At 39.1% G+C, this 18,932-nt stretch overlaps 1 protein-coding gene across 2 annotated transcripts in view; it reads right to left on the bottom strand.

The window, feature by feature from the left end:
- The window catches only part of LOC125934323 (uncharacterized), a 25,070-nt gene extending 8,064 nt beyond the window's left edge, over positions 1-17,006 (bottom strand). Inside the window, exons 1-6 of one of the 2 annotated variants that reach the window (XM_049647640.1) lie at positions 15,949-17,006; positions 15,257-15,445; positions 14,084-14,270; positions 11,173-11,363; positions 8,641-8,801; positions 4,097-4,221 (exon numbers count right to left, since the gene is read on the bottom strand). In XM_049647640.1, coding sequence (XP_049503597.1) covers positions 4,097-4,221; positions 8,641-8,801; positions 11,173-11,363; positions 14,084-14,270; positions 15,257-15,415 — 823 coding nt within the window. In that variant the 5' untranslated portion in view covers positions 15,416-15,445; positions 15,949-17,006. Of the gene's footprint in view, positions 1-4,096; positions 4,222-8,640; positions 8,802-11,172; positions 11,364-14,083; positions 14,271-15,256; positions 15,663-15,948 lie in introns of those variants that run through there. The other variant, XM_049647641.1, reaches the window with a different exon arrangement.
- Positions 17,007-18,932: the final 1,926 nt, after the last annotated feature.

Genomic DNA, 18,932 nt, shown 5'->3' with positions numbered 1-18,932 from the left:
TAAGATTTGTCTGAATTGCTGGATTGTTGTTGTCCTGTAAAATCCACTCCCCATCATCAGTGGAGAAAAGCAGGGTTACATAACAATTTCAGGATTTTTCAGTTCATTTCACACAGCTGTGCTCAAGAACTTAGGGGACTTAGAAGCCAGTGTAAAAATATGTTTATCTCCTCTGGGAGACATTTTAGCTCAAGAGCTACTGATACAGCCTCAAATCCTCAAGACAATTTCCAACGAACTGCTGTTGGCTAACAATTGTGCTTTTGAAGTCTGCACACAAGAGAAAGAATTAATTTGCACAAATACAAAAGCTTTATGAGCCTATGGTAAGACATAAGGAGATAGAATCATCTTTTTTTTTTTAATGTTTTATTTGTTTTTGAGACAGAGAGAGACAGAGCATGAACGGGGGAGGGTCAGAAAGAGGGAGACACAGAATCTGAAACAGGCTCCAGGCTCTGAGCTGTCAGCACAGAGCCTGACGCGGGGCTCGAACTCACGGACCGCGAGATCGTGACCTGAGCCGAAGTCGTCCACTTAACCGACTGAGCCACCCAGGCGCCCCTAGAATCATCTTTTTAAATAAATATTCATTGAGCTAATAAGCATTTTGCTACATGATTTCAAATTGAATCTCATATTTTAATTCTTGCAATATCTCTGTTTTTTAGATTTAAAAAAATGAGGTTTGAGATTTCCATGATTTACCTAAGGTCTCATAGATAATATAAAATAGATCTGGGATTTGGCTTCAAGCCCAGTGTATTCTTCCCATTATAGAACTTTGACATTGTATCAGTCTACACAGGATCTAGACAGTGTGAAGGACCTGGATTTATATCCCAGGCCTTGCACATACTGGCTACAAAACTGTGGGTAGTTTGCTTAAATTTTCTAAGGCTCAATTTTTTTTAAATATGTAAACTGGAGAGAGGGTCATTATTTTAGGTGTTTGTTTTGTTTTGTTTTGTTTGTTTTTTTGCAAACCAAATGGGATTCATTTAATGAGATTAATTTTAGGGCAATGAGAATTATGTATGGCATATAATAAGTGCTGGATAAATCATAGCACTTTAAAAAAGTCTTACAGGATCAGCAAGATTATCAGAGCCAAGAAGGCTTAACTAACACTGCAGTATAGACCAAGATGTCACATTCCCTTTCCTGGTAACCTTATTTCAGAGTTCCCTATACTTCTGTCTTATTACAGATGATGTTATATTAAAATGACCTATTTATGGGGCACCTGGGTAGCTCAGTTGGTCAAGCGTCTACTTCTTGATTTTGGTTCAGGGCAGTCTCACAGTTCATGAGATCAAGCCTCGTGTCCATCTCTGCACTGACAGTATGGAGCCTGCTTGGGATTCTCTCTCTCCCTCTCTCTCTCTGCCCCTCCCCAGCTAGTGCATTCCTGCTCTCTCTCTCTCTCACTCTCTCAAAATAAATAAACAAACAACACAAAATAAAATAGCCTATGCATGTGTTTTCCCCTCCAGACTATAAACTTCATCATGTCTTATTCATGTTTGTACCCAGTGGTAACACAGTTTCTAGACCGTGGCAGGCATGTATTGCATGTGCATTAACAAATTACAGCACAAAAGAAGAGAATTTTAATGTGAGGAGCACATTGTCCAACAGTGCTGATTAGTAAAAGAACTAGCTCAAGAAAGTCAACCTGTTCCTCTGGGGTCTGGCTGAGAGGGTAGGACCAATGTTATGTTTAATAATTCTTTTTATTCCATGAATAGTTATTGGATAATACAGTACCAGGAACAAAGACAAATCTTATGCTCATGGAGCTCAAAACACTGTGGGAAGCCAAACCTGTACATAGTGACAGTATAGAGGATCATGCTGTGGTGGAGATATAGGGAGGATTCTGTGGGAAAGCAGAAGAGTCAGGTCTAGGAATAATTAGAGAAGCAAGTTGAGCTGGTGCTGAGTTGAGTCTTGAAGGTTGAGCAGAAACTTTAAGATAGAGTATAGGATGGGGCAGGTTAAGAAAATGTATCACTGGGGGTGCCTGGCTGACTCAGTCAGGAGAGCATGTGACTCTAGATATCACGGTTGTGAGTTCCAGCCCCATGTTGGGTGTAGAGATTACTTAAATAAACTTAAAAAATCAATGGAAACAGTGGGCAAAGACATAGAGATAGAGCCTTAGGGAATAACAGATAGACAGATAGACTGGAGCCTTAGGGAATAACAGATATTTCAAGGTTAGGAATCTCTCCTCTACAAAATGTGAGCTCCAAAAGAACAACAATCTTGATCTCCTATCTATTTCATTGTAAGTATTTAATAGCACATGGTAGATATTCCACAAATAATGGTTGAATGGGATAAATAAGTGAATAGATCAGTGAAAATATTTGATATGTCCTGCTAAGCTACAGGAGGATCACTGCTCATATATTGGCTCATGATTTGCTATGGTACTTTTAGTACCACCTATTGACACAAAGAGAATACATACATAAATGTTCTAAGTCAAGCAGAAGCCTACACTCAACACCCAAGTTCTCTGGAGAATATACTTACGTTTGCATAAATCACTTAGTCATCTGGGCCTCCGCTGGGGCTACTATAACAAAATATCACAGACTGCATGGCTTAAACAACAGAAACTTATTTTTTTACAGTTCTGGAGGCTAGGAAGTCCAAGATCAAGGTGCCAGTAGATTTGGTTCCTAGTGACAGATCTCTTCTTGGCTTGCAGTTGGCTACCTTCTTGCTGTAACTTCACATGGCCCCAAGAGGAAGTTCTTGTGTCTCCTTCTCTTCCTTGAGGGGCACTGATCCCATCCTGGGGGTCCATTCCCCATGACCTCATCCAAACCTGATTGCCTCCCCAAAGGCCTCTCCTCATAATACCATCACACTGAAGGTTAGGGTTTCAACATATGGATTTTGAGGAGCTGATAACAGGGCCTTAATCTTCTTGCCTAATGGAGATACTTTATTCCCCTCTTTTTATAAGTATGACTAAATTCTGTATTTCATATCTCATTTCAGATAGCACATCTTAGGGATAAAAATAACATCACAGTAGCCATCACAATATCATTCTATGACTCTGTCCTTTTCACTTCCCATTTCTTTAAGGAGTTTCTTCAAATTCCTCCCCTATTTAAGATGCCCTCATGGACTATCTCACATGTGCTTGCAGACTTTTTCTTTCTATACCACATGATATTTGCCATTATCATCTTCTCTTGATCATTTGTGCTGTTTGATGTCTTCTGTAGCTGCTGTTACCAAAAGCACTGATGGTCCCACCAAAAACAGTTATGCCATCGGGGTGGCCATGCCTGCCAAAGGCACAACTCTTCGGGCCAGTAGTGGGGAAGTAAGACCCTGAAGGAGAGAGGCCTGTTCTTGCATCTTCTCAGGTCACAGTGAGGGTGACTTCTTGGCTCCTCATGCCCTCTGGACCCCTTCCTCGTTCACACAATAACCCCAGAGCTGCATTCTACCACTCAGGCTGCAAAGTTGTGCTGACTTGAGCTCTGCCTGCCATAGCAGACATCCAGGAAACAGCTCGTCTAGTTTTCCCTCAAATTTTATTGAAGTCTTTCTCCAAGAGACAGGCATGAGCCAATGGTGCTGAGTACTAAACACCTTTCTCTGCAATACTGGTCTGTTGAGTTTGGACCAAAGTTATGTTCCTAACCCATCTTTCCCACTGGGGAAGTCTCAGTTTCCCTCCTGAGTCAGCCAGATTGTGCCTGAATCCTGGGGCAAACCCAGCTTAGGCTCACATAGGGATTCCTGCTACAAGCAGCAGCTCCCTGCAAGCCATGTCCATACTTCGTTTGTGCTCTTTCTCTACTCCATTATCCTGGACAAATAGTTAATACTTGATCACACTTCTTAAATTAAAAACTGGTGGCAGACAGATGCATGGTGTTTATGTGCTGCAGGAAAAAAAAAAAATGTCTCCTAACAACACTAAATGTTTCACTACGACAAGCAGCCTGGTTCCCTACTCCTACTTCACTGCTATGTCTGGATGTCCTCAGTCCTCTATAAATACATGTTGAATAAGCAGTCATTTTAAGGCTTCATGTGAAACAAAAAAAATAAACCTTACCTGTGGAGGGTGCATGCCCCAGGACATCATAGCAGGCCATGATCTCAAAAGAATGATTGTGAAGACCTTCAGTACATAAAAAATTGAATCTTAAAGACAATGGTGCTCTCTTTCCCATTAGGATCCTTAACAAAGGAACAAGACATGGCATGAGAAATAGTAGAGAAAAAAGAAACTGAGATGATTTTCAACCACCCTTCCCCTTATTCTAGCCCTGCTACTCTCCTGGCTATTTCTTAAACATTCCAGGAATGTTCCCTTCTCAGGGTCTTTGCAATTGCTATTCCTATACCTAGAGTACATTGATGGAAGATACTCCACAAGGCTTCAGTCTTCGTTGCACTGTTTGGCATTCCCTGGCCACCCTTTAAAACAAGAGCTCCCTCCCTATTCCCTGTTCCCTTACCCTGTTTTATGTTTCTTCACAGCATTTAGTTACCACTTGGCATTATTTGCTTATTTCTCTTATATTGGAGTGTTGGTTGAACAAAGGCAGGAGCTGTGTTTGTTTTATTTACTGCCCTGTCCCTAATATCTGACATGTAGTAGGTGATTAAGAAGTAATGTTTAAGTGAATTATTATCTGAATATAGATTGGGGCACAAGATATTGTTAACCATGAATATGATTAAGTAATATATTTTAAAAGAAATCAGACTTCTACTTCTGGGTATAATGAAGTAGTCTGTGGAAGATTGATGCTCATTCAGAACAACTAGAAAATTAGATTTTCAAAACCACATATAAACGTATTTGAGGGGCATCAGGGAGTTGATGAAGCTAGAAAGGCTGAGATTCCATGAGGGTGGGGACAGCAGATTATGGAGAGGTTGACAGAAACTCTGCTTTTTCCTTTCTGGGGACATACACTGATTTGGGGAATAGACACGAGGCTGAAAACATGGATTTTGTTTGTGTGAAGAGAAGCTTCTGGGGTAAAGAAACCAGCAGAACTCTTTCTAGTTCAGGGGATTTATGCAATGTTAAGAGACTTGGAGGCCACAATCCTGATCAAAAGGGAAGGGTGGAGAGTTGAATCTGAAATATGACCTGCTTTTCCCTCCAAACATCTGCTGAATTCTGAAGATGCTTGAGACAGGCATGGCTGAAGAAATAAAGCAGAATGTCTTCAAGAGTTGAATGGGGTTGGTGATAGTTTTGCCCGAATGAGACAACATGGATGAGGGTTCAGTCTTAAGAGCTGAGGAGACAAGGACTAGGGCAAAGACCTTGGTGAACATACCAGGCTGTAACAGTGGTTCCCCAACTTGGTTGCATATTAGAATCACCTGGGGATCCTTAAAAAGTACAGATGCTCTGGCCTCCAAACATTTTTATTTAATGGGTTTGAGGTGTTACTTGGGTAATCAGTTCTTATTCTATCCACTTGGAAAAAGAACATCAGCTGAAGCATCTAAGATTTTTTTATGCACGTGTCCTGGCTTTAATCTTAAAAAATCACTAGAAATTCCAAGAGACAGGGCTATAGGAGACATGGCCTTTGGTATGTGAAGTTTTTACTGTTGTGTATACCAGAGAGTTTGAATGAAGTATTAAATCCACTGAGGAGTTCAGAGTTCTAAAATGGGTCAAGGTTAATGAGAATGTCACTATCTTAGGCTACCTTACATACACATTACTGTCCAATGAGTATTCCAAAAGATTTTTGCTAATCTTATTAGTAGAAAAGAGGCATGGGTCATAGCAGTGCTTGTTCAGGAGTCCTCAGGTGATATTATTTGCCACTTCCTATTCTTGTCAACCCAGTCCATGAACATGCCATGTCTTGTCCATGTCTTATCAAGACAACTCCAAGTCCTCCAATCTGACTTTATTTATTTATTTATTCATTTAGAGAGACAGTGTGGGCAGAGGAGGGGCAGAGAGAGGGAGACAGAGAATCCTAAGCAGGGTCCACACTGTCAGCACAGAGCCTGATGCAGGGCTCAAACCCACAAACCATGAGTTCATGACCTGAGTCAAAATCAAGAGTCAGATGCTTAACTGACTGAGCCACCCAGCCACCCAGCAATGTAATTTTAAAAGACTATTTTTCAGAGGAGAGCTTTAAGATGCTCTGACTGGATAATATAATGAAAGAGAGATTCTTGTTTTCAAGACTTCTAAATCAGTGCAATAAGAAATAAGAGATAATCTGGAGAAATTCCAATTATAACATAATTATTATAGGTGTGACACTTTATAGCACCATCTCCTTAAAAGCTGAGAGTATGTTTTCCCATTGTGGTTTTTTAATAATAAACACACTCATGTGTAAAGAGAGGCGCACAATACCTCTGGCATGTAAATGATTTCCAGTAACTTGGGCTTATTGGGCAAGTCTCCTGAGATTTCATTCATAAGCAGGGCCCAGAAAGTGACTGACATAGAACAGTTGCTGTTACTGGTAGATTAAGATATAGACTAGTTTCAAAGGAAAAGAACGAGTTTTTCTCACACCCGTCTCTCAAAATAAAGTAACTGAATAGCTTTAAAAATAACAGCAACAAACAATATATCACCAAAAACCAGGCATCAACTGAAACAATAAACTCTACTCTCTCAGTGGGTGGGAGTCAAAACCAACTGTCAGACCCACATATCTGCTTCTTCTCCATTTTTAATTCAATTTTCCCTTCAAATGAATTGTGGTATGGTCTTAGTTGCTCTGAGTAGTGGAGAAGAAAGCCAGAAAAAGCGGCTGCTCCATTCAGATATCAGTACCAAACAGCACCCTTGGACAATCTGCCTCTTTTCCTGACTTCACAGTCCTCTTTTCTCAGTTTGCCTCTAAGTCTTACTTCTCAGAAAATATGCTCCTTTTTAGCCACAGGAACCATTCAACCAAACAAAATATGGGATAAAATACATTCTGGGCTGAATTAAAACCATTAGTCCCTTGAAAAATCACTCAGAGTGAGTGAAAATGAACAGGCATTTAAAAGGTGCAAAAGAAAGATGGTGGTTACCTGGGAACTCAGTTCAACTTTGAAGACTTTTCAATTAAATTACTTAATGAATTAAAAGAATAGAAGGAACATAGATGAGAAAATGAGTTTGCTTGTTTTTAGTCAGGAACAATTAGAGTAAATGAACCATGGTTTTCAGGGTTGTTATTTTTCATGGGTTCTACTTCAAAATTCCTTCTGGAAATCTAAAAAGTAAAGACTTTCAAGAGCTGTTTTTTCCAAGTGAAGGGCAGCTGAGATATGGAAGAGGGGAAAAAGCATTAGGGAGAGTGAATCCATAAGGTTCTTTGAAGTTGGGTGGGCAAGGAGTATAGAAAATGACCTAACAATGAAAAACAAATATTGTGTTTCCAAATAAGGTTACCATGGAAAGAATACAGCCTAACTCTTATTTTTAATGTGCCTTAGAGTACATTAACATTCTGTTTTGATAAATAATAATAACAATAGTATGATGCAACCTTTAGTTTACAAATTTAATGGGGAAAACTTGGAAGAAACAATGGATAAAAATGAAAAACACATTCTCCTATTTCTCCTGTTTGTTTTCTTTTTTCTTAAAGGTGGTCTTTCTCCATCCAAAGTGTAATTGTATGTGAAACTCCATCATTTCCCTTTCTGCCTTTCCAACCCAAAGGATGTCAGTCACTATTGTCACCATCATGCCATTCATCTGAAGTCTTTCGCTAACTACCACAATTTAGTAGGTGTTTGGTATTCCTGAAGGTAGTATGTTTCAATAAAGACACATTCAAGCTACTTCTCCATACTCATTTGAAGCGAAGACTTGGTAATGAATCTATTATTTAAATTAAGAAACAGTTCTGGGACATTGTTTTAAAACATTGATCTTATTTTAGAAAAAGTGACACATAGCTTGGTTTGTTTTTCTCAGGAAAAATGCTTTCTTTATTTTACAACATGGATATTTGCGTTTCTCTTTATCCACAATTCACTATACTGAAAAAAATAACAGGATGTGTAAAAATGAAAGAGAAAAATAAATAATAACATGTCAAGGTGTTTGCATTTCTTTCCTTTTTTCTTTCTGGAACTTACCAAAACAAACAAACAAACAAAAAAAAAAAAAAAAAAAAAACCCTGCCAGGTCTGATTAGTTCAACATTTGGAGCAAAGAGACATTGTGTGTAATGTCAGCAAAGCCACATCAGCAAGAGACCCCAGGATATAGCTGAAGGGAATGTTTATCAGACAAATGTGCCTCAAAGACTCTTGGTACTTGGAGGCACCTTTCCCACCCCTTCCTGTTTGCATTCCTCAGAGTCAGGTTTCAGCTAGGGGATGGAAATTAAATAAAGGTGCACTGGGGAAAACATAATTAGTCCTTAAATCGTAGAATCTCAAATTCGTGAAATTTCATTGAAAGTTCAGCTAGAAGTCTTAAAAAAAATGCCTCTGGGGCAATCTTTCCAAGTTTTCTCTCAAAAATTTAATGTTAGCATACAGAAGTAATGGTTGCTCAATAATGCCCTTTTGTACCAAGCTAAGAATTTCCCTTAGCTGACGTTTCCACCTGTGGAAGAAAAGAATTCACAGCAACACCTTCACCCAGACCTGTTTCCACGTGATGTTTGCTTTAAGTTTTCCCTCAGAGCATCCAGCGCTTCTCTCAGTTGTTTTTTGCAATCGTTCACATTGGCAAACACATCACTGAACAACACGATGTCAATCTCTGAGTATCCTTGGGTGTCAGTCCCCTTTATATAAGAACCACCCTGTGAAGACGAAGGATTTAATGTGGGTCAAACCTAAACTAACCTTGAGGGAAGCACAAATTTCAAGTTGTAGCATTTTAGGGTCAATTAACATTGTGGAATAGCTTAAATATGTGCAGTTTAACCCCCTTCACCCTGGGGAGGGGGGGGCGGAACAGAAGAAGGAGAAAGCAATCTATCACGGTCTACTGAGAATTTAGGTTCAGCTATGAAAAAGAAAGCATAATTTTCCAAAAAATCCTGAAAATCCTTACAAAGACAGAGAGCTGCTAGTTCTCAGACTCTTTCTGCCTGAAAGCCACTAGACTGTATGGAACCTACAGGGGCAGGAATCAAATTCACCACTGTGAAGCCTGAAGCTCACACCTAGCAGTTGTCAATGAACAGCTAGACAGGTGCCACTGGCATAAGTGTCCTAACACAGACCCAACCTGTGAGAGCTAGAACCACAAGTGACTGAGGTTTCTGGGGGATGTTACTTTTCCTTGTTTCTAAATAGATCTTGAATGCTTTTTAATAAGTGTTCTGTAATTATAATTACTGAGAATTTATCTCAAATCTCTCTCTAAATATAATTTTATAAAAGTCAAACTGGAAGGAATTAACTGTACTTTATTGCCTTCTTTAGCACTCCAGGAAAACTTCAGGTTGCAAGGTTCCCCCAGGAATCTCTTTAGCAGCAAAGAAACCTGTTACCTATGATTTGGTAACCGTCATGTCCCGAATAAGGCAAAAGCAATCTGTCAAAGGTAGACTGTGACACACAAATGACACTGTGATTTCACATGAAGTTAGAAAACATTTCAATGCTTGGCTCCAGAGTCATTCTGTATCTGCTAATCATGAAGACTAAAATAGGTGTCTCATGCCCTACCAGCTCTACCCCAACTTAACTCTGTTCCTAACACGGTTCTCACTAGTGCAACTAATTTACAAAACCTATTCCCATTAGAAGTTACAGTGACAGGGGCGCCTGGGTGACTCAGTTGTTTGAGCATCCGACTCTTGAATTCGGCTCAGGTCATAATCCCAGGGTTGTGGGATCAAGCTCCATGCTGAGCATGAAGCCTGCTTGGGGATTCTCTTTCTCTCTCTCTCTTTCTCTCTCTCTCTCTCTCTCTGCTCCTCTGCTCCTCCTCAGCTCACATGTGTGCTCACTCTCTCTCTTTCTCTTAAAAAAAAAAGAAGAGGAAATTATAGTGACAGAGGAATATGGGAAATGTAGTTTTTAGCATCTTTAATCTGAGAGTTCTTAATACACTAATGTGTACTGTCACTATCCAAGAATGGACTAAAGGGCACAACAATTCTGCAACTTAATCAATCATTGGCCCCTGTTTTTGGCAAGCATCAGGCAGGACTAGAATAGAACGCTGACTCTTATCTCTGTAGAAGAAAATACATTGTTTCATATTCAGGCATTGCCATAGCTATCTGAAGGAAGAATTTAATCATCCTCATAAATCATATTTGCTACTGAGTTACATTAAAAATCATTTTTGCTTTTAAATAAGTTTATGGCTGAAAGATGATCTTATAACAAATATATGTGCATTTGTAGTTTTCTTGGCATCATTTCAAAAGATTTATTTTTTTATTTTTTTAATTTTTCTAAGCAATCTTTACACCCAGGGAGGGCTCAAACTCATGACCCCAAGATGGAGTCTCACGCTCCAACTAGTGAGGCAGCCAGGCACCCCATGTGTGCATTTTAAAACGAAAGAGTGGAAAAATTATCGAAATAAAATGCCCACAGAACTGCCCTGTATTTTTTTCTCTAAACACAGATGAGAGAGTATTCAGCGACAGTATTAATGGTAAAAATAATAATAACGGGACGGGAGGGAAATCATACCATCATTGCTATTTGGATTCCTTTCCTGTGTTCAGGCCATTTTTCTTCAAGGAAATTTTCTGTGCTCTCTGGACAACTGTTCCTGGACTCAGCGAGTTGTCTTTAAGTTGACAGGGAGCCCATCAGCGCAGCACCTAATTACTTCCACAGGCAGATTGCTCAAGCATGAAACAGGGCCCTGGGGGACAGGCTCACCTCCTTTGCCTGAAATTCCCTTAAGCATTTACAAATATCAGTCAAGTGTAAGCCAATTCTTTGGTCTTGCCAATGTAAAGGCACTTTCATCCCTTGGGCAAAAATTGCCAACCTTAATGGACTCCAGCTGTCGCATGGTTGAGTGCCTGCTCCACCAGCCTGAAGCCTGCCCTGGCATTTCAAAGAGCTCCTTGCGAGCTGTGTCACCCCATGCAGAAGGCAACACTGGCCTTTGAACATGTGGCCTTGCCCGGTTGACGTTCATTGCCTCCATGAGGAAGGAATGGCTTCCTTAGGGCTGTGTGGCCTGGCTCAGATTACCTGGATCACTCGGGAGGCCGGCACCGGAAAGCAATCCTGGATCAGCTTGAACAGGGCCCCAATTTCAGCCACACATGCAGTGCTCAGATGACCAGAGGCAGGGCGGATATTTTTATCTGCAAATCTCTGTAGCTCTTGGGGACTTTTACACTCCAACATATTATGAGGTGAAAATCCTGTAGACATTTGGGCTGCATAGAGAAATGGCCAGTATTTGATATTCACTGTACAGAAAAAGATGTGTGTGTCTAAGGCAAGAATCTAATTTTATACGTAAATTACATCTAGTCAATCACCAGGACTATCTAGTTGTAATAACAGGGAAACTGACTCTGCTGGTAGAGCATCAGGTGAACAGCAAACTTCACTCCCACCAGACTTAGCTGACATTGAACCCTAGGTCTCTATAGAGAAATGGCTGAACAGATATTCAGACATTCTTGTATGAGGAAAAAAATCTTTGCTCCAATTTCCTCAATCATTTTAAGTTCCTAAGTGAAAAACATATATGTTAACAAGTTTCAACAAAATGACCCCAAGGCACAGAATTCCAAGTTAAACCATCTATTAAAGGTCTCAAACCGTCAGTCCAGAGGCTATATTCTGCCTACAGAATGTTTGGTTTGGCCTGCACAGTGTTTTCAAAAAGAAAAAACTGAGCCAACACCTAAAAATCAGGAGATAGTACTTTTTTTTTTAAATGGGGACATCGTAGGTGTGTGTTTTGAGCCAGAAGAGCTGACAAGACTAACCACATCCTTCACGAGAAGGAAGTGAATAACTGAATTGCTAGGTTCAACGAATGGAGCATGTGAACTAAACTGAGAAAAGCAGATTAACAGGAGAAGAGGCATTCAAATTTTACTGATGCTAATATATTTTTTTAATGTGCATAGGTCTCTTTACAGAAAAGAAATGAAAATTCAAAGTAGCAGTGAGACTTGGGGGTTTGTATGCCACTTAAAATATAATATGTTGTGGAGAAGTGAGTAGACAGAAGGAAGGGAGTCAGGAGCTTTGAAGGCCAATAAATTGTGGGAAGGTGACTAGGAAATACACAGGGGGAGCTATTAAGTTCTATTAACTATTAAGAAAACTATTAAGGTTTGTTTGGAAACACTCATGTGCCGGCTCTAGGTTATCAGTGATAAAGGCTACTCTCTTCATCTCAGTACAGGAGAGAGAGAGAATTTATGGCTTGCTTTTAGGCAGAAAGGGGGAGAGCAGGGAGTTCTTGTATTTACTGTTTCTCAACTGCCTTGGCTCCAAATAATCAATACACCAAATTGGCATAATTAGGGTTGGCATATCCTGATCCCCTTCAACAGCAAAGAAATTTTCATAACTTTTGCATTGGAAGGATCAGGAAAACAATCCCTAAGTATCTGCAGTCACAAAGTGGCCCTCATTCAGGTTTATACAATAAATTCATATTATCACTGAGAATTCATTAAAATATTTTTTTAATGTTTATTTTTTTTACTTTTGAGAGAGAGATAGAGACAGAGCATGAGAAGGGGAAGGGCAGAGAGAAAAAGGAGACACAGAATCTGAAGCAGGCACCAGGCTCTGAGCTGTCAGCACAGAGCCTGACATGGGGCTCAAACCCACAAATTGAGACATCATGATCTCAGCCAAAGTCAGAGGCTTAACCGACTGACCCACCCTAGCACCCCGAGAATTCATTTTAGAGTGGCCTCTGGCTAGAAAAGGGCTCAAGTGCCTTAAAGAATTCACTAATTCTCTCTGGAATGAACTTTCAACTGGACTTTCTTTTTCAAACACATATGGAACATTCACAAGAATTGAATACACACTCAGGGCGCCAGGGTGGCTCTGTTGGTCAAGCATACAACTCTTAGTTTTGGCTGAGGTCATGATCTTGCAGTTCATGAGACTGAGCCCCAAGTTGGTACTGTCAGTGCAGAACCCTCTTGGAATTCTCCCTCTCCCCCCACCCCACCCCCCTCGCTATGTCTCTGTCTCAAAATAAATAAATAATGTTAACAAGAAAGAATTGAATATATACTCGGCTATAGATAAAACTCAGCACATTTCAGACAACTAACGTCCCACAGATTACATTCTCAGGCCACCATGCAACTAAATGAGAAGTCAGTAACAAAATAACTAAAAATACTCCTTGCTTTAAGAAATTTTAAGAACCACATATTTTAAATAAATCATGTATCACAGAAGAAATCATAATGGAAATCAGAACATACTCAGAAATAATCAGTAACAAGAGACTTTATATCAACACTCAAGGGATACATAGCCTCTTGTTTAAGTTTTATCAATTATGCCAAGTTAACAGATTATGTGGGGTTTTTTTTTTTGAAACTTTGATTCTTTTGCTTGAAACATAATATCCAACTTATATACTACTCTAGGGGAAGTTCATCACAAAATGATTACTTTCCAGTGACTCTCTGTATCCAGAATCAATTATTATTTCCTGAAAAAATTTATATTGATTAAAATTCTTTCATAGACCAGCAACCACAAGTTAGTTTAGAGCACAGACCACAAACATGAGAGGAAAAGGTGTAATATCTTAGTTTTGTGGCTATTTTTGACATGGATAGACCATTACCCGACTCCCACCTGAATTCCTGATGCTGTCCCACTTTTGACTGAAAGCCCATAGAATTGCATGAACTGTGTTGTCTCATTGAATGACACTTTGGTTTCCCAGCTTCTTCTTCAGATTTGGCTTTGCAAAATTTTACTTCGTCCCTGCCACTCCAAGAGAGGATAGTTTCAAGCCACATCTGGTTTCATCCTCTATCGTTCTCTATTACCTATTCCTGGAAACAACCCCTAAAGCCTTGCACTGAGGGAAAATCAAAATATGGTTTCTATGTTGCGTAAATATACACAGAGAGAAAGAGTCAGGCTTCTCTTTTACCTCTTTTTCTGGCTGTGAAGTGATGTTCTTGTATTTCATGCTTCTCCCGACTAAGGATGGTTCCAAAGTGCCTAGAACACATCCTACAGGTTTTTGATATTTCTGCAGCCATATGCTTTATATTCCTTTCTTCTAGATTTTCCCAATTGAGCTTCTGTGTCTCCATGGCTGACCTGTCATGTAAAGACTGAGAAAAAGTAAACACATAACATAGGAATTATAAGAGCTCTTTGAAAGATCTGCTGGACTTGATTTGGCTTCTCACTAAATGCTCCCACTCATGAGCACAGAGATTCTCATTCTGTGTTTTCAAAACATAGCAAAGCCCATTAGTTCTTTTGATATAGATAGAAAACTACTGTAGATTAATGGATGAACCATGAGAACTACAGTGCTGGGAAAAAAAGATATATCTATCTGCTATATATATACATACATATATGTATGTATATATATATATATATATCACCAGGTTTTGTTTTATAAAATCAGAAGAATAAAATCCCGGCTCTTTTTATTCTCTCTGGAGGCTTTAGAAAAATCATTTAACCTAATCGGGGCTTTGTTCCCTCATTTGTAAAATGAGGTGGAGGAAGGAGGGAAAGTATATTTATCTACCTCTAAGCTTCCATTAAAAGTAAAAATTCTAGGGGTGCCTGGGTGGCTCGGTCAGTTAAGCAGCCAACTCTTGGTTTCGGCTCAGGTCATGATCTCACAGTTTGTGAGGTATCTCTCTCCCTCTCTCTCTGCCCCTCCCCTGCTCGTGCTCTCTCTCTCTCTCTCTCTCTCTCAAAAGAAAGAAACTTAAAAAAAAAAAAAGAGTAAAAAGTCTAGGATTGTGAGAATCCTGTCACTACATAAGCATTTTGGAAAAGTAATTCCAGCAGTAGCAGCTGCCCTGGATACAACACTCGTGTCCAGTGAACTCTGCTGAGTGTCCCTAACAGCAGCCCTACGAGACAGATCCTTTATAGCAGGACTGAGACATGCCGCTTTAACTACTTCATCCCACCAGGTGGCCTAGGACCTGGAGTTTTGTTATAATTTCTTTCTTGTTAATTAATCTCTATGAAGAGAATTAATACCCAAAAACAACAAATAAAAAGCAGTGTTTTTTTTTTAGAAAAAGTGGGGGAAAACCCCAAGTTTTCCCCTACTTTTTCCCACTTGTACCTTACTGTGATCTTGGAGCTTCTCCCTCAGGACTTCTTGGCCAAATTTTTCATAGTGAACTTTTCCAAAATGCTTCTGTTGAAAGTGATACTTCAGAGCCTTGCAGCTGACAAAATCACTCCCACAGCACTCACAGTTGTAGTATTTGAGAGTCCACATCCTTTCCCAATGAAGTATTAGATCTGGAAACTACTGACCACAAAAACAAAGAGCCTTTGAAAAAAATATAGTCTCTCATAGTTAACTAGAATACAGGTATTACTTCTAATGTGCTAATGTGTGCTCAATCACATGCATGATTCCTAAGAAATTTATCCCTCACTAAAATCAAATGCAATATCATGAAAATACCTATTTAGACAAGCTGATTGTGAGCTTGGGCTTATAAAGATTAAGATGGCTGTAACATCAGTAAAACAAATGCAAAATATGTATAGGTATATATGCACATTTTTCTAAAAAGAAATTTCAAGTGAATCTGTGACCCAAAAGACATTAGTAACTGCTGGTTTAGATATAAATCTGCTGATTTAGAGTACTCAAGGATTCCCCAGGAGCCATTGTTTCTTCAATTTTTACCACCCCATTAATTCCCATATTTGAAAAAATTATCATGATCTGTACATGTCTTTTGAATCGCTCCCTGGATTTTTAAAAGTAGTTAAAAGCATATAAAAAGCAGAAGTTTGTACCAAGAGACACAGTCAGGAAGACGTTGGCGATTCCAATCTCCTGTGGGTTTCTCTTGAAACTGTTTATTTTTCTTGTTGCCAAGCAACTCTGCTTGCATTTGTAAAACTTATCTGAAGCTTAGAGCTCCTTCCTCAGAGGTTAGAATTATGGGATTTGTAGTTACCAGTTTCTTAGCAATCGAATAGATCCAGCTTTTCTAACTGTACTCATAAATTATTTTGCATCTGTTGCTGTAACACATTGCCACAAATTTTAGTGGCTTAAACACACAAAACTATTGTCTTACAGTTCTGTAGGCCAGAAGTTTGATTTGGTTTCACCAGCTAAAATCAAAGCATTGGTAAGGCTGAATTCCTTTCTTTAGGCTCTAGGTAAGATTCATGTCCTTGTTTGTTGTTGTTGTTGTTGTTGTTGTTGTTGTTGTTGTTATTGTTGTTGTTTGTTAGTTTTGTTTTTCCCCCCAGCTTCTAGAGTCAACCCACAGCCCACACTCCTTGGCTGGTGGCTCTCTTCTTCCATCTTCCAATGCAGCAAAAGCAAGTGGAGTCCTGTTCACATTGCATCTTTCTGATCTGTCCCCTTTTCCACTGTTTAATGTTTTCTTATTTATTTTTGAAAGAGTGCAAGCAGGGGAGTGACAGAGAGAGGGGGACAGAGGATATGAAGCAGGCTCTGCACTGACATCGGTGAGCCCCAAGCCCAATGTAGTGCTTGACCTCACAAACTATGAGGTCATGACCTGAGTCAAAGTCAGGAGCCGAACTGACTGAGCCACCAGGTGCCATACCTTTTCCACTTTTAAGGACCTTTGTGACTCCATCGGGCCCAACTAGATAACACAGGATAGTCTCCCAATTTTAACGTTGGCTATTGACAACCTTAATGCTATCTGCAAATTTAATTCTCCTCTGCCATATAAGGTAACAAATACAAAGTTTCCTAAGATTAGGACATGGACTTCTCTGGGGGAACCATTTTTTGCCTGCAACATTGTACTTCTAAACTTCAAACAGAAATAGAACTGAATCCAAAATGTATCTGTAAAAAATGGAAACGAGGCAAACTGTTTCCTTTCTTTGCAAAAACATCTGTGCTTAAATGGTTCTGGAGCCTTTGTCAGACACAGAGTGTTGAGCAGTGTGCTTTTCACTGAGGTGGGGTGCAGTTCTCCAACTACAGGTCCTATCTCATTAGCAAGGTGTGAAAACAATTTAGGGGTTGTGACTAAGATTTTAAAAAATCAAAGAAGACCAAAGTAGGGAATATTGAACATAATGAAGGTAAATAATGATTTGTGAAACATCCATTACAGTTAAACATACACATATCTGTATTGGGTTAAATGTAAAATGTATTTTAAAAAATCTAAATTACACGAATTAGTTTATTTCATATCCTCTCATTGGTCAGCAGAAGCTCTATCTCTTGTTTTATTTCCCTTAATTCCCCATCCTCCACTTTCACTTACCTCCTTGTTCCCCCACAGGTAAACATTATAATGTTTTTTGTTATATATATATTTGTTATATATATATATATATATATATATATATATATATATATTATATAAAATATATAAAAACATAAACATAAATGTTTTTGTTATATATATTATATATAATATATATATTATATATATTATATATAAAAACATAAATGTTTTTGTTATATATACAGTATATATAATATATATATGTATATACATTATACATTATATATATGTATATAATATATATACATATATTATATATATATTATCTATACTCTGGTCCATTCCTTTTAATTGCTACAGAATAACCCATAGTGATATCTGCTATATTTACTATATGTCTTTCTCTGGGTAGAAGTAAAAAACATTTCAAAGTCACTGGTCTAGCGTGAAAATCCAGGACTCACTGGAGAACTTTTAGAACAACCCTGGAAGTTTTCTTCATCCAAGGCACATGTCCAAAATGTCCACTTAGCTTTCCTGTTGGCAGCCATTAAGATCTACGGGTGTCACTGTTCCCAAACTTGGTCTTGCAGGAAGACACCGGTTGGCATATACCATAAACAGGGGAGTGTACACATTGATGCAAAGTTGCAGAATTTTTAGGCTGAAACACCCTTTTCTTGCCCTCTTCCCTGTCCCCTCCATCATTTTAGCAGACAAGTATTTTAAGGATACTTTGCTTGCAAGGAATAGAGACCTACTGAACATAAAATGGAGTTTATTGAAAGGGTTTTGGATATCTTGGAAAATCCAAAAGTGGGAAGTAAACCCAGACCTCAAGGCCATCTCTGGCCATACCAAATTGCCTAAAACAGGGTGAATGTTCAATAAACTTTGGTCCAATAAATGGATGAATAGGTGAGTAGAGGAAGGAACTGGAAAATCATCAGGAATCAAGGCAGCAGTTCTCACTGATTTCACTGACTGACCCTGTACGTCTACATCTCTGCTTTCATATCTCTGCTTCCCTTGTCTATTTCTGCACAAGTGTGTATACGTGCTCTACAATGGTGCCCTTCTAGGGTGACAAACTGCCCTAGAAACAGTTTGCCTGAAAAGACAAACTGTTTGCCTGAAACTGGCATATACTAAAATACAGATGTAGCTTCTACTGTGCTAATTTGTGCTTTATCACATGAATGTTTTCTAAGAAATTTATCCCTCACTAAAATCAAAAACAGTACCATGAAAATACCTGTGTTAAAACCAGGGAAGTGTTAAAACCATAGAAGTCTCAGGAAAACCAGAAGGAATTGGTCACTCTACCATTGCAGCAGAGTATGCCTTAAAAATCAGCTTCATAAATCCAGCCAGTCACTGTGAATTAATGAATTGAGTCCCTCCAAGCCCCAATGTTGTGAAGTTTGGAGAACTTGACTGGATCTACCCAAATTGTGATTTGTTTCCTCTACGCCACATGTTCATTCCTAGTCCAATCAACCTTGACTGAGCTACAGTGAAAGGGGTAGAGAGGTACATAACTCAACCATA

The sequence above is a fragment of the Panthera uncia genome (genome assembly GCF_023721935.1).
Source record: "Panthera uncia isolate 11264 chromosome A1 unlocalized genomic scaffold, Puncia_PCG_1.0 HiC_scaffold_17, whole genome shotgun sequence".
Classification (NCBI taxonomy): domain Eukaryota; kingdom Metazoa; phylum Chordata; class Mammalia; order Carnivora; family Felidae; genus Panthera; species Panthera uncia.
The sequence above is the reverse complement of the archived record's forward strand: the minus strand, read 5'-3'. Positions and strand labels throughout refer to the sequence as shown.